Genomic DNA, 15,892 nt, shown 5'->3' with positions numbered 1-15,892 from the left:
CAGGTCAAGCTGGGAGCTGTGCAACCCTCAGAAACCCTTTTAATGTTACATCCCACTGGTGGCTGTGTGGCTGTCCTGCTGGCCTTAGAGCAGGAGGAGATGTACCTGAGGCCTGTGGCATTAGGATAAAAAGATGTTTATGAAGGGTTGTGGTGTTGTATTTTGTCTTTGTACGAAATGGAGTTTAGTGGATAAATGTGGTGATGGTGACTTGTCCCAGAATGAAGTACAGCCTTCTTCCTCACTGCAGTCCTCTTCATCCATCCTCAGCTCCGTAATGACTTAATTTCGCTTTCTCTAAGGAATGTGCACTGTTCTGATCTTTAATGGCAGAAGTGTTGATGGTTCTTGTTGCTGCATGGGAAATATTCAGCAATTATTAATTTCTGCAAGGTCATACTGCAAACTCTTGTGGACAGCAGCAGAAAGGCACAGATTTTCCTTGTTTGCTTGGGCTAATAAAACTACCCATTGTCTGTGTTTAAATTGGAGCACATTTCCTTCATTCATTTGTAGATATGTAAACAATTTTCTACGGGGAACCAGGGCTTGTTAGAAGTGGGGAGCATGCTGCTTTTTGTACCCCACAGCTCAGAGCGATGGGAAGGAAGCAGCCTAGATCAGCTGGTGTTGGGAGCAGGGGAATGGAAAGCAGTGCAAGAGAAGATGGCTCACCCCTGCCGTGCATCTTCTTCTAATATATGGGATCCGGGGACAGTGATTTCTAATAATACTCAATACAGTGTTACTATAGCAACTATATGGGGTGGTGAATAATTGAATGGGCTCAAATCCAAAATGCTGGGAGCTAAAAGAGCTCTGAGCATGATTTAGGACTGCCTGCAAACTTGGGTTGCTTGAGTTGTACATCTAAATGGCTGGACTTGGGAAGAAGCTAGAGGGAGAAGCAAAGAGCTGCTTCTCTGCTGGCTCTGAGGAGAGCTGCAGCCTGTAATGTCTGGCTGGTGGTAGGTGGGGAAGATGTCAGCCCCCCACAGCATCCCCCTGTGCTCACTGTTTTGCGTGCGCTTTCATCAGGTTCCCCAGTCCACAGTTCTTCCCTTTGGTGTTCAAAGTGGGTGTGATGTAAACTGGATCTATGACATGTAGCTTCAGGTCAGATTACATTGATTTGACCTAGGGTGATTTTTATTGGTTTGTTTTCTTGTTTCACTGAAAATAAATAAATAAATAAAAATCATTGAAACAAACAAACAAAACCAACTCTGTTACAGCTTGGTTCCAAGCAGAATGACTTCCCTGTAATTTTCTCCCTTGCCAAACTGAAGTCTCTTATTTAGTCAACTTTCAATTGGAGTGCTGCTGTGCAAGAGACAGACCTCAGTAGCAGCAGTGCTGGGAGGATGCTGGGGACCTGCTGGCAGGGCAGAGCTGTATGTGCTCCCACTGACATCCATCCATCCCTGCTCCTCTCTGCCAAGAAACACGCCTTAACACATAGCTTGATTTTATGTCTCATGCTCAAGCCATTGTTTTTTTTTCCCATCCCCTAAGACTGTGACTAATTCCCTCTCTTCACTTCATGCTGGTACCTGGAGAGTATTTATAGCTTAATCTTGCTCTGCCCATCCCTTCCCCCATTCCATACAATATACATTTATCTCCTTTATTCCCTCCTCCAGGTGGGTCCCAGGGCTCCTGCCCCCAAGTTCTTATGTCACCAGCTTTTTTTTTTCTTCTTACCTGTGTGTTCTCAGTATCCTTCTGTGCTTTTCCTTAATGAAGAAAACCACAAAATAACCCAGTTGTGGTCACTCATAGGTTGATGGTTGGACTAGATGATCTTAGTGGTCTTCCAGCCTTAATGATTCTATGTTGTGTGCCCTAGGACAAGCTATAGACAAGGAATGGGAATCCCTTCTTGCCCTGCCAATCCCTGTGTGGGACCTTCTCTCCTTTATGTTGTCCCATTAGTCCATCAGCTCTTACTTTCTTTTGCTGTTGGTTCCTGGGCTGCCTCTCTCCTTCTCTGCATTGATTCCCACATTAACACTTCATCTATTTGACACCAGCTTTCCATGTATGTGTTATGAGTTGACTACCAGAGAGGAATGAGTGCTGAGAACGCAATGGAAAGTGAACTATCCCACAATCACTGCTTTTCCGTTGCTTCTTAACACCAAGCTTGTGGGCAAGGTCAATAGAAATTCTTTTAGCACCACCTGCAGCAGAATCTTAGCTGGTGACCATGTGCTTCTCTTCCAGATGCCCTTTGGCTCACTCGCTGTGGTAGACTCTCAGAATGGGCTTTTCCCAGAAGATGCATAGTGCTTCATTTGCCCTAAAGTCTTCTGGCTTTCCCCTTCTATCTCTTTGAAAACACAGCAAGAGGGGGGGAAAAAAAGAAGCCTTCTTACTGTACCAGCTATTTCTGTTTATCACTGCTTGTAACTGTGACACAAATCTGCAGGTGAATCAGCAATATCTGCAGAGCAGTCCTGTCCAGCATTTGATATAAAGCTGCTTTCTTCTCAGATGAATCATTTTACCAGGTGTATCTACTAGAGTGAAAAGGCTCTTCTTTATGATAGCTGTGCATCTTGTGTAATTGTCTTCCAAAAGCTGCTGCTTCTACAGATGGAAGCAGGAGGACTGCTGTGGAGGTCACACATTCATCCTGTGTCATAGAATGGCTTCGGTTGGAACTAAGACAGGGAAGGTTTAGGTTATATATTAGGAGGAAGTTTTTCACCCAGAGGGTGGTGACGCACTGGAACAGGTTGCCCAAGGAGGCTGTGGATGCCCCATCCCTGCAGGCGTTCAAGGCCAGGCTGGATGTGGCTCTGGTCAGCCTGGTCTGCTGGTTGGTGACCCTGCACACAGCAGGGGGTTGGAACTGGATGATCATTGTGGTCCTTTTCAACCCAGGCCATTCTATGATTAAAATGGACCTTAAAGTTTATTGAGCTTCAACACTCTGCTGTGGTCTGTTTGCCCCCCAGCAGATTAGGCTGCCCAGGAACTCATCTGACCTGGCCTTGGACACCTCCAGAGATGGAGCACCCACAGCTCTCTGGCAGCCTGTGCCCAGGGCCTCATCACTTTCTGAGTAAAGAATTTCTTCCTAACACCTAACATCAGTTTTCCCTCTTCTAGTTTAAAGCCATTCCCCTTTATTCTGTCACTATCAAACCATGTAAGAAGTTGGTCCCCATGCAGGAACACCTGGACTTGTAGTATCCAAGAATTTTTAGTGTAGCTTCTCTTAACCCCCCAAATAGAACAGGATCTGAACGTTTCTCTGCACAGGAAACTACTCCAGGTCAGGATGGAGGCCAAGTGGGGCATTCTCAGGTTTGGTATCTTGGACCCTCTAATGGAGGAAGGGGATCTTTGGAGGAAAACAGACTTCCCCATGGCTGACAAAGGCAAATTTTTGTTGTGGTTTTCAGTAGAAAATTTGCAGTTGAGGTGTGCAATAACCACAGGAGCTGCTTCAGGATGAACGTGTTGTTCAGAGATAGAGCCACAGAGGAGAGCAAGGGGAAAAGCCTCTGCCCCTGCCATCCCCTGCAGCTTCTTATGACGGCAGTTCCAAGACCAACATTTCCATTGAACTTTTGCCTCCTTCCTGCTTTAGCAGCTCACATCCCTGCGAATAGATGGTTTGAATCGAGGTTGCTCCATCACAACCTCAGGAGCTTTCACTCGTGCAGCCTCCACTCTGAATCTGCAGAAGACTGTGATTTAGCTACTAACCCTGACTGCAGGGAGCTGGCTCTCCTTGCAGACAGCACAGGCATGACTTTGCAAAAGAGATGAAGCTGCCACATAAAGAAGGAGCAGAATCTTAACCTTGGCCTTCAGGGAGGTGTTCAGTCCCACTTCACAGTGCTCCCAGTAACACCTCTGCTTATGTACGAACTTCAAGCTTGCTGGCTGTTCTCCTGGGCGAGCAGATATTTTTGATGTCTCCAGGTGTCATGTATCCACAGGCAGGATATGGAGGGGGTTTGTAGCTGTATCTGCTGCTCCTGAAGTAGAACAGCGGATGGAATGAGTCTCTGAAAATGTCCTTCAGGGAACCGAGATGTCTGGGGAACAGTTCTCCTGCCTCGACTTGGCATGAACTCATCATTTGCAGGAGAAGAGACATGGTGGCAGGTAAATAAAGAAGAGACCTTGAAGACAAGGACATTCGTAGCATTAGTTATAGCACATCTGGCCCGATCCTCGTTAAGCAGGAGCTGGAGCCAGCAGGTTGATGCTGATTTATGACTACGGTGGCTCTGTCCCATATTCTGCGCTATTGTGAGAGCTTTAACTTTTAATATGCTTTTGAAAACTCTTTGATTGACTTTGAGGTGCACTCTCGGTGCCCTCACCTTCTAGAATTAGAGGGGAATCACTTAATGTACAAGGAAACCACATTAGTGCTTGGATCAGATCCTGCTGCCTTACCTGCCTCAGCAGAACCTCTGCAATCTGAAGCTGCTCATATGTCTTCACTCCTTGATGTTATGTGTTCTGTGTCCTACTTGAAGCTATACTGTGTCTTTTCTCTTAATACTTCTGTCACTCTGTCACTGCCAAAACCAGGATCTACCAAAACATTCTGGCCCTTCCATATTGGCATAGGTCAAGTTGCAATCGGAAATCTTTGGGTGGAAAGCCAAAGATGGGGATTCTGGAGCTTCAGCTCTTTGCCTTCATCAACCTCATGCTTTCATGTCCTCTGACATGAATTTCCCTGCTTTTCCTTGGGCGTTAGACTTGATCATAAGTTGTGGCCAGTACCACATTATCTCTGCGTGGATGACCCATCCCTGGAGGTGTTCAGGGCCTGCTTGAATGGGGCTCTGGGCAGCCTATAATAGTGATTTGCACCAGGGGGTTGTAGCTTGATGATATTTGACTGAAATCTCTTCCAGCATGAGCCATCCCATCATTCTATTTGCTGGTTCCTAAGGCCTTGTAAAAGAATGACGTTCTCCAACCATACAATTACACACTCAGAGTGTACCTTGGTTATAGCAGATAGAAGGCCCATTGTCGCCAGCAGCTGCCAGCCTCTTTGGTTCTTCACAAACAAAGGGTGCAAGAATCATTTTAGCTGGAGGCTGAAGAAAGCTTCCTATTAAGCTGCCCTTTGATTCAGAATCCACAGCTCTTCCATTGCTTCTTCATGTAGGTACTGCCTTTGTGGAGTTATTCCTGCCCTGCCCCAGCCCTCAGTGGCTGGCAGCTGTTTTTCTCCCTGACTTTCTGCACCTGACTCATCGCTGTAGGTATTCTGCATTGTCACAGAATTAATTTTCCCCTTGAGAGCCCTCAGTGATTTCAGCTGAATGCTGCTGCAGTTGTCTCCCTATCTCACTGTAGGATTCACACTGCTGGGGTGCTCCAGGCCCGGTGCACAGCGAGCCAAGCTCAAGTGCAAGCTAATCCTCTCTTCCTTTTCTCTTTTCTTCATTTTTAATAGCTGAATTTCCACGAGATGTTGCAGTCAGGCATGTGTGGCACAGAGAAAACTCAGCAATCCTCAAAATGCGTGTATCCCTCTTCCTTCAGGACTGACATTTCAGCACCATTCCTTCTCCAGCAGCAGCTCTTACCTCCTTGCCATCAATCCCTTCCCACACATGAAAGAGCCTGGAGCTGTAGGGCAGCGGTTTCTGTCCCAGTTTTATCAGAGTGTCAAAAGCAGCCAGAGTTGGTATTTCTCCCTTTTCCAGGCTGAGTCTCAACCTGCAGCCACAGCACTGCAGATTGCTTTGCAGCAAGCAAGGGAAGCGGAGTTTGTGGGTGTCCAGGAGCTGGCCAAAGTGAAGCTTGGGGTACAGGGGGGCTCAAAGCAGAGAGGAGGCTGGCCAGGGCAAGAAGGATTCTGCAGGGATACTGAAGGACAGCTTGGACCGGGCTTGGGGAGCCAACGACTGCTCTGGTTTTTGGGTAGCCCTGTGAGGAGCCAGGAGTTGGATATGATGATCCATACAGTTCCCTTCCAACTCAGGATATTCTATGACTCTGTGACTGTGATGTTGCAGGCTGGGGATGCAAGCATTGAACAGCTTGAGTTTCTCAGTCATGTTTGAAGTGGAATTTAAATATCTGAGAATCTGAAGAGAAAAGGGACTTAGCCAAACACATCCAGATTTTGAGCAACTCCTGTGGGAAGGGCTTGAAACAGAGTTGGGCTTCATTTCACATCATTTGGAAAGTGTGATTTAGGTGCTATGTCATTTAGGGCTTGGAAGATTTATCTATTGGACTCAGTAAAGTTCGATCTTTCCAGGAGAAATGTGAGTCTGGTGAAATGAGAATGGATATTTTCGTAAATGGGGCTTAATAAACCTTAGCAAAGCACATCTGATAGTGTTCTAGGCAGTACTTCAGTATCACTGAACCCTACTAACCATTACGTTACGCTTGCTGATACTGCCACAGCAACTCACTTTTTATTTCCCTGAAACTGGTTTTTCTTAAAAACTAAGAAGTGATGTTTGTATTCTTTTCTGCTGATGATGGAGATCTGGTGCAGCTGTACTTCTAACAGGAGCATGTGAAACTTTATGTAAGTTTTTAATGGTTTTTATGCTACCCTGAAAGTTCATTTTTTGGAGCCTGTGATATTTCACGCTGCCCAGATTACAGGGGAAGGTTGTCATGGACCTGATACTGGGTTTTGCTGCCTGGTCAAATTGGAACTCTCTGAAGCAGGGAAGCACATGGGGATGGGAACTGCTGACTCACTGTGAGTTCACAGTGCAGTCCTGCCTGTTGGTTTGGGGGCACCCATCAGACCCAGTGCGCTCTGGGGATGCTTTTGGGGACTAAGGATATTCAGCATCACCAAACCAAGCCCTGCTCCTCAGCAGTAATGTTGGGCTTGGCTTGGTCTGGGGTGCACTGGGGCACCTACAGCAGCAATTCACCAACGTGTGAGATGAGCTCTTGTGGTTTTTTTTGGAGCAGTGCTGACAGGGAGATGCTTGCTGCTGCAGTGCAGAGTCCTCAGCAACAAAAGATACTCTTAATGGCCTGCCAGGATAATGGGGCTGCAGCACAGCATGTCCTGCATTCCCCAGGGTGGATCTGGTTAATGTTATTAAGAGCTCATCAATGTTTTTCCTACGTGTTCTTCCCACAGACAGGGCTGTAGCACTCAGCAGCTGAGCCAGGGCCTGATCCTCACTCCCCTCTTCTTTATAGAAGTCAGAGATCTGCTGGGGCAGCCAGAGGAGCCCCAGGGCAGGATCTGGGGAAGCTGTGCAGCAGGGCTGTGTATCTGTACAGTGGGGACCTGATGGTGGCAGTAGAGAGGAGCATCTCAACTGGGCATCCCCCAGCCCAATGCTCTCCAAAATGCTGGAGGCTCCAGGGGTAGGATCCTGAAAGCAACTTGCCCTCATCCCCAGCCATTGTGCTTAGTGGATGGTGAGTCAGTAAAGGGTGCTCATCCTCAGCAGCAAAATCTTTCTGGGAACTGGGGTCCCAGCATAGAGGGGAGGCTTGGAACTGCTGGCTGGGATGATGGCTTCCCAGACAGCCAAGGCACTGGCGCTGGAGGCTGCTGGGTCTCAAATTGACTGACAGGAAGGGTTTTACATGCATCAAAGTGCATCACTAATTTGTCTGAGGCAGTGCTAGCAGCCCTCTTGCTGCCTATGAGTTTCCATAGCACATTCAGGACTCATACATTGAACCAGGGGAAACAGAACAGGAGTGAGTATCCTTTTGGCACACACAGAGTTTTTTTTAGCATCTGTTGTGCAAATGAGTCCCAGAATGACTTTGAGAGGCTGGCCATTCCTGCTTGCAAATGCTGTGCCCTGCAGAGCTGTATTCTTCCTGCAGTCAACATTAGGAAGAGTTGGAGGAAAAGAAGTTGCCAGCCTATGAACTGGCTTTGAAAATCCTGAGCTAACAGAAAGAGCACCATCTCCTGGCAGCTGGAAAGAGCTGGCCCTGCTGCCAGGGCTGCAAGATTAGAGAAGCCGAGTTGCAAACAGCCTGCTGCTCTGTGCATCAAATATGCAGCATCTGGATGCAGGATAGCCCGGTGCATCAGACCTACAACATCTGGAGCTAGGAGAGCTCAGGGCTGACAGCTGGCTTTGGCTACTGAAAAAGGCTAATCCAGGGGAGTTTAAGAGCTGACTTAATGGAGTTAAATCAGCACAGCATGATAATGCTGCACTGACAGGTAGATAGAAGAGCTCTGAGAAGTTTGGGTTTCACTTGCCATTTAAATTTTCACTCGAGTGTTCAAGCAGTTGTGAGGTTTGCCTGGACACTGGGTTAGAAGTCTTGTGTTAGAAGTTCAGGGAGAAGGGCCTGGTGAAATTGAGCGTGTGGCTCCCAAGTAGTGCATTCAGATATCCCCGGGGTACCCATGACATTCATTATCAGGCTGGACAGGACTTTGAGCAGTATGACTTATCTGTAGATATCCTTGTTCATTGCAGGGGGTTTGGACCAGATGGCCTTTAAAGGTCCCTTCCAACTCAAACAATTCTGTGATTCTACCCAGCTGGTTTCAAGGTTTTGGATGATTTGGTATGAGGCTGGGAGATGTCTGCCTCTTCTGCAAGCTACATTCACTCCTGCTGGGAGCAGTACCAGCCAAGGATGTCTGGAATTCTTTGCAGCTTTCCCAAGGTTTGAGGTTGGACTTGTAACCAAGCTTGTTACTTGTGGCTGATGTCCAAATTGCAGGGTTGGTACAGAAAAGGCAGGACTGCTTAATAGCTACTTTTATTGTATATGTGGAAGCAAGCAGAAAGGCTGTAGAATCATAGCATCATTAAAGGTTGGAAAAGATCTCTAAAGGACACCGAGTCCAACCATCAACCCATCCCCATCATGCCCACTGACCGAGTTCCTCAATGCCACATCTCCATGGCTCTTGAGCTCCTCCAGGGATGGTGGCTCCTCAACTCCTCAACTAACCTAATCCCAGCTCCTCTTCCAATGTGCTGGAGCACTGCAGCTTTCAATGATCCAAGTTGGTCTTCAGCTGCTTGTCTTAAACTAAGAGTTATTCTGTACGAACCCATCATTTCTAAGTTACTGTGCTGTGTCAGTTGCTAAACTCCAGCGCTGCAGGGAAGGATCTCTGAAGCGCTAAGTTACTTATTCTAAGGAAACAAAGCAATCGTTTTCCAAACAAAAAGGAAAGGGAAATTCTTTACAGTTGATGAAATTGCATGTGACTTAGTGAGCCCTCAGCTGTGCTCAGAATGCTGGAATCAGACCCATTCCTTCTTCGGTGGTTGCAGGAAGTGCAGTGATTTCCCGAGGGTTCATGTTACAAGCAAACACGACTGCTGCTCCCAGCACTGAATGGCTTGGCTTTACCTGAACTGGCAGGCAGGTTTTTGGGCACATTTGAGAGACATCCAGTTTTTAAAAACAGCCTTTGTGACAAGGGTAACTTCAGAGCTGATCCTGCCGTCCATTACCAGAGCTATTCAAGGCTTCTCCTTCCCACGGATATTGAACTAAACAAACTTAAAATTAGGGAAGGCATTGCTTAATCACCAGGCTCTGAATGCGCCATTCTTCAGCAAAAATCGGCTCAGCTTCTGCAGGTTTCCATGTCTTTAATAGCCAGCCTAATAGCAATGCATTCATGTTTGTCCACTAAGAGGCACTTTTAGCAATGGCTTTCATTCATTCTCTGTGGAAATACAGAGTTGCATTAAATCCCAGTAATTAAGCAATTTCAGCCGTCTTTGAGCTTTTGGTTCTACAGTTGCCTTGTGAGTTAGGATCCCTCTGTCCTGCTGCTGCAAACACTGCCTGCTCGTGTGCACCTGGACTCCAAGGAGAAACGTATGTACCGTTTCACCATTATCTGCGAAAGCACTGCAAAGAAAAAAGAGGAGGCTCATGATCAACGAGTCCATTCTAAGTCTGCTCTTGTGGTTTCTGCTTGCTGCTGCTGCTGCATTTTTTGTGAGTACCCAAAGCAGCAAAGGCTGCTCCGTCATCCTGAGCTGATCCGTGGCCACTCGATATAGTGGGATTTTTTCCTAGTGAATTCACTGGGCTTTGGATCAGACCCAGGGAGGCACCTGGGAATCAGCTAATGAAAGGGCAGCTCCAGAACTCCGTGATTTCGATAGCCACTCACCCAGCACAAACAGTGAATTACAAACAACAGGCAGTGGCAGAAACAGGCGTAAGTTGTCTTTAATCAGCAGTTCAACAGCCTGAAACGTGTTGGCATAAACAGCACATCAGGTAATTTCAGCTAACCAACACATTGTGCAATACAAACCTGTTTATGAATAATTCTCACAAAGTCAGCTCAGCAAGAAAAGATTTGCAGGAAAATAACGTGTCCCTTTTTCACTTGCTGATCATTTTAGAATTTGCTTTTTTATATATATATACTGCAACCAGGCTTGGGTTCTGAGCACAAGAAAGATGTGGGGTTGTTGGAGTGAGTCCAGAGGAGAGTCAGGACAATGCTTAGAGGGCTGGAGCACTTCTCCTATGAAGGCAGACTGAGAGAGCCTGGAGGAGGCTGCAGTGAGGTCTCCTGGAGCTTGAAAAGAGTTTATAAGCAAGAGGGGAAGTGACTTATCAGACATAGCACTTTCAGGATGCTTCTTCTCTATGCTACCAGGTTTCCCTTTGTGAAGGAGCGAGCGTCCCATTCCAGTCTGGGGAAGAGAAATGATGTGCTGCATGCAGCGAGCAATACAAAAATATGCACGAGGGAGCTGGTGGTCTGCCTTTGTGCAGGGCTGTGTGTGTGAAATCCAGCCAGTCTATGTGGTAAAACAAAGCCTGTGGTTAGATGCTGAGGAGTGCTGAGAGGAAAAATATATTGTTCACAGCTTGCTCTACAAGCTGCATATACCTCATGGCAATTGGACAAAAGTAACTGTGACTGCTCTTTAAGGTGGTATTGTGTATGTGCAAAGCAGAAAGAAAGTAAATGCAAGCAGCTCGGGGGCATTTCCATGGATACCTTGCAGCTTCTGACATTGCAGCTGCAGCAATGTCCCTTTAGTTTGCCTTGTGATTGGTAGCCCAGGACACTGCACATGTGGAACAGTGTGTATCTCTTGCAGAGTGATGAGCAGAGGTTGGAGAAAGCCAGCTGGCCTCTCCAGTGCTGTGTGCACCAGCATGTAAGCAGTAACAGTTAGGCAGTGGATCCTATAGACATCAACTTTGTTCCTTCATGTCCCGATCCAGCAGACCCTATGAACACTTTTCTCCCCTCCTCCAGCTTCCACTGAAGGAATCTTGCAGTTCAGTTGCTGAACTATGCTCTCTTTTGATGCTGCAGAGTAGCTGCCCTTTATAATTCATTTAGCCACGTCCCCAGGAACTTAAAGCACGATAAGGAAATCAAAGGCAGTACATGGGAATGATGCAGGGGTGTGTGTAAAGGTTTCACTGCTTTTTTGCTGCTGTGCGATGTAGGTAATGAATGTGGTGTGGTTTTCTGGTTTTATGATTTCTGATCAGTATTCCACATCACAGCACCATGAAGTCTACTGGGAGTTAAAGAGTTATCACTGCACTTCTGTGCATTGTCAGTGTTTCTGGTCTCTTGGTCTCAGAAGAGTAGAATGAACTACAACTCCCAGAAGCTTTTTCTTTCACAAAGGCTGGCACATGCTGGTACTTGTCTTCTCACAGTGCTGTTTTATGCTTTTGCTGCAGGTGTCACGGCATCATCACACCTCTTTGACTATGGCTCCAGCTCAGCCAATGGGGCTGACAGCTCCTTCTACACCTCCCTGATCTCGGATGTCCACTACACCACTCCCCGGGACAGCACCTACTTCACAGGCATTTACCAGCAGGAGAACAGCCCCATTCCCTGCTCAGGCAGCACGGAAGGCTTTAATGCACTGGGGCATCCCGTTCAAGATGTGACTGGGTTGGAGTCCCGTGGCTTGTTTAGCTTGGATTCGGGAATTGAGATGACACCTGCAGAGTCTGCTGAGGTTGACAAAACCTTAGCAGATCCCATGAAAGTGGAAGGTTATAAATACATGGACATAAGTAGACCAGAAGAAATAAAGTACCAAGAAAAACACAATCCAGACTTGGAAGATGAGAGCCCAGACCTTATTGATGAGTACCAAGGAACACCCATCGGATCTGGCCATGCTGCTGAACCTCAGAGGACAACGGCTTCAGAGTCCATAAAAGCTCCCAAAGAGCAAGACCCACTTGAAGACAAAAGGTTTAGAGACCAGCACAACACCTCTATGGTAACAGACCCCGTCAAGATCACACTCACCGAGACCCCTGGTGCCAGAGAGGCCCCCAGCAAAGAGGCAAGTCTTACACAGCCCAAATCTGGTCTGAAGCCGAACCCTGAGGTGGTACCCACAGTGATGGTGTCAGAGCCAGAAGATGACAGCCCAGGATCTGTCACACCACCATCCTCTGGCACAGGTAATGCTGTCACCATCACCTTTTTTGCTGTTCAGTGAGAGGTTGCATTGTTAGCTCTGCATTTGTGGAATCACTGATGGTAACAGGCCTTCATGGTGGAGGTGTTTCTGCTCTGCTCTTGTAGCTTTTCACGTTGCTGGTGGCCAGCAGGATGCCATCAGGTGCATTGTCAGTGATTTTGGGGTTTCTTGGTGATCCCAGCTGACCACGCTGCCCAGAGGGATGCGGGACCAGGGTGCTGTGAAGGGCTGGGTTATTTTGTTAGATTTCAATGGCTGTTTAATGCCTTTTTGCCCTTGCTGAGCATTGGGTTGAACTGTTAAAAATGAGCACTGTTTTCAGGTGAAAGTGCTGCGGTTGGAAAAATGCTGATGAGAGGAATGCTGTCATCTCATTTACAGGGGGACAAAGGGCCAATTTCTGATAAAGACTGCTGATTGCTTGGCTTCTGCTATGGGGTGGCAGGCACCAAATCCCTCACGTTTTCCTGTCATCTGATTACTGCAGCATTGTATGATGTCTGTTCCTCATTTCCTATATTATACAACTGCTGCTCACCGTTAAAACATGGAAGCAGTGTAGCATTTTAAAAAGAAATGAGATTCGCTGTCAGGAAACAGAACTTTGAAACTTGAAATTAAATATCAGCATCCTGGATCGATGCCCTGCTAATTGAAAATGAGTGTCCTCGTGCCAGAACGTTCATTCCTTTGATGAATCCTTGGAGCATGTAAAAGTCCAGAGGAATTCCCATAAAATGGCAGTTTGGGATTTCCACCCTTGCAGACACAGAGTGAAACTCTTCCAGAACTGTGCATGCTTTTGTGCACCTTCAAAAAGGAAGAAAAAGGAGTCCCCGTCAACTCTAACAGCCTGTGTTAGTTAGAGGCTTTAGGAAAGAAATTAGCTTTATAGCATCCCATTTTTCTTCTTTTGTTTGACTGGGTGATATCACACACTACATCTGCAGCAGTTTTTATCGATTTACACTTTTTGCACTAAGAGGTAATTAAGAACTTCAGGCACTAATTATTATTTATGCCATCCTTGGCAGCTGTGAAAGGACTGAATGGCACTGGGTAACTGAATCTCATTGCAGCAGGTGAACAGTGTGTGGCTGAGCCTTGTAGTGGCTGAGCCTTGTAGTGGCTGACCCTTGTACTGGCTGACCCTTGTACTGGCTGCTTGTGGCTACAGGGGACTCCCCCTTAGCAAGGCAAATGTCAAGGCTAAGGGTGTTCTGAGAGAGCTGTTTTGTTAGAGGAGGTGCAGACACACCATTGATGTGTGTTCACGACTGCTGTTGAGATATGATTTGGCAGATGTACAAAACAAAGCTGCTTAGGGAGAAGAGAAGGGGTTGTAATTCTTGCCCATCTCTCAGCAGGACACAGTAGAATTCTAGAATCATAGAACCCCCAAGGCTGGAATAAACCTCCAAGGTCATCCAGTCCAACCATCCACCTACCACCAGAATCCCCTTGCTAAACCATGTCCCTTTGTAGAACATTAAAGGTCAGGCTGGATGGGGCTCTGAGCACCTGCTCAAGCTGTAGGCATCCCTATTCATTGAAAGGGAGTTGGACAGGATGGCCTTTAAAGGGCCATCGCAACTCAAACAATTCTATGATTCTCTGGTCTCTGCATCAGTCCTGTGAAATGAGAAGGGGAAAACACTGGCCAAGCTCAGATCACCATCACCTTTGTGCCTCAGCTTTTCCCTTGCTAACTGATGATAGTGATACTCTTTTTATGAAATAGGGAATAATGTATGAGGACAAGCTGTGATTACTGTCTGTCACTCCAGATGAGATGACTTTCTGCCTGTGTTACCAGCTCTTCTGAAGGGTTCTATGCTAGTGTCAGATCTATTGTTTGTTGCCTAAGCAGACAGAAAATACCACTTTTTATTAATTTTGTTTGTTTGTTTGTTTGTTTCTCCCTTTCTTTCTGTGCACAGAACCGTCAGGCTCAGAATCACAGGGCAAAGGCAGCCTGTCAGAGGACGAGCTCATCAGTGCCATTAAGGAAGCGAAAGGCTTCTCCTTTGAAACCTCCGAGGTGCAGCAGTCAGCAGCCGTTTCTGCAGAGAAACAAGAGCAGAAGATAAAGCCTGGGCACCCAGCTGTCCCCCCACCCATGGATAATGAAGCCAGCAGTGCTGAGTCTGGGGACTCAGAGATTGAACTGGTCTCGGAGGACCCACTGGCTGCCGAGGAGGTGCTGCACTCCAACTACATGACCTTCAGCCACATTGGAGGGCCCCCTCCCTCACCTGCCTCCCCATCCATCCAGTACAGCATCCTGCGGGAGGAGCGGGAGGCTGAGCTTGATAGCGAGCTCATAATTGAATCCTGTGATGCCTCATCGGCCTCTGAAGAGAGCCCGAAGAGGGAGCAGGACTCCCCTCTCATGAAGCCCATGGTGATGGACATTATCAAGGAAGAGAATAGCTCACGTACCAGCGCCTTGGACTATGAAGCTAGTAAAACAACAGAGAGCAGGATGAACAGGGAGAACCTGGCAGACTCTGCATCCTACCTGAAATGCTCCTTTGTTGCCCCAAAAGTAAGCTCTGAGCCTCCAACATCTGCTGTCAGTACTGAGGAGCTGAAGGAAAGAATAATCCTGAAGAAACCCATTGAAGAAACTGTTGTTAACCAAAGTAAAGTGTCTTCCAAGGACTCTGGGAAAAAAAGCCCCTTGGCTTCCCCTCTGCTGCCGTTTTTAAATAAGCAGAAAGGTAAATGTATATGTTTTTGTTGATTTTTGCAATGCTACTGTGAATTATAGGTTGGAAAAGACCTTTAAGATCACCAAATCCAACCCCTCTCCTTTCCCACCATGCCCGCTGACCATGTCTCTCAGTACCACATCTCCCCTTTTCCTGAACACCTCCAGGGACAGTGACTCCACCCCATCCCTGGGCAGCCTTCTAACGCATTACCACTCTTTCTGAGAAGAAACTTTTCCTAATATCCAACCCGAACCTTCCCTGACGCAGCTTAGTGCCATTACCTCTTGTCCTATGACTGTTAACTGGGAAGAAGGGGGAGGAGAGGGAAGCATCTGCTCCTTGCAGGGGAGATGTTTGCATTGTTGACCAGGGGATGCTACTGGCACTGGGTAACCACAGCTCAGAGCTGGGTATGCCCATGACAAAGCAGATGTCCTCAAATTTGCAGCAGAAAGGAACATTTGGGCTGCTCAAGCCTGCTGTGCCCCTGGCAGAGGCTGGCATGCAGAGAGCTGCTGCTTCCCTACAGAAAACTGGATAGAGTTCAGGCAATCCTCACCTCTGCTGATCAGTGAGCATCTTTTTTGTCTGTCCATATTTGTGCAGACCACTGACCACATGATGGCCTGGAAATGTGATAGGCATATTTGTGGCACACTTATATCTGATTTATCTAGCACTGCGAACCCAAGCATGCAGGTATGTAAGGAAGCAGCCTGAACATGTGCAATGTGCTGAGGAGCCTACTGCAAGATCTGCAGT

The 15,892-nt window shown here is 47.2% G+C and overlaps 1 protein-coding gene across 1 annotated transcript in view; it reads left to right on the top strand.

Moving 5' to 3' along the window:
- RTN1 (reticulon 1) overlaps positions 1-15,892 on the top strand; it is a 92,459-nt gene that overhangs the window by 39,732 nt on the left and 36,835 nt on the right. The window contains exons 2-3 of the mRNA XM_072337352.1: positions 11,650-12,393; positions 14,354-15,136. Coding sequence (XP_072193453.1) covers positions 11,650-12,393; positions 14,354-15,136 — 1,527 coding nt within the window. The remainder of the gene's footprint in view (positions 1-11,649; positions 12,394-14,353; positions 15,137-15,892) is intronic.

The sequence above is a fragment of the Excalfactoria chinensis genome, chromosome 5, assembly GCF_039878825.1.
Source record: "Excalfactoria chinensis isolate bCotChi1 chromosome 5, bCotChi1.hap2, whole genome shotgun sequence".
In the NCBI taxonomy this organism is placed as follows: domain Eukaryota; kingdom Metazoa; phylum Chordata; class Aves; order Galliformes; family Phasianidae; genus Excalfactoria; species Excalfactoria chinensis.
This window is presented reverse-complemented; position numbering and strand designations above follow the sequence as displayed.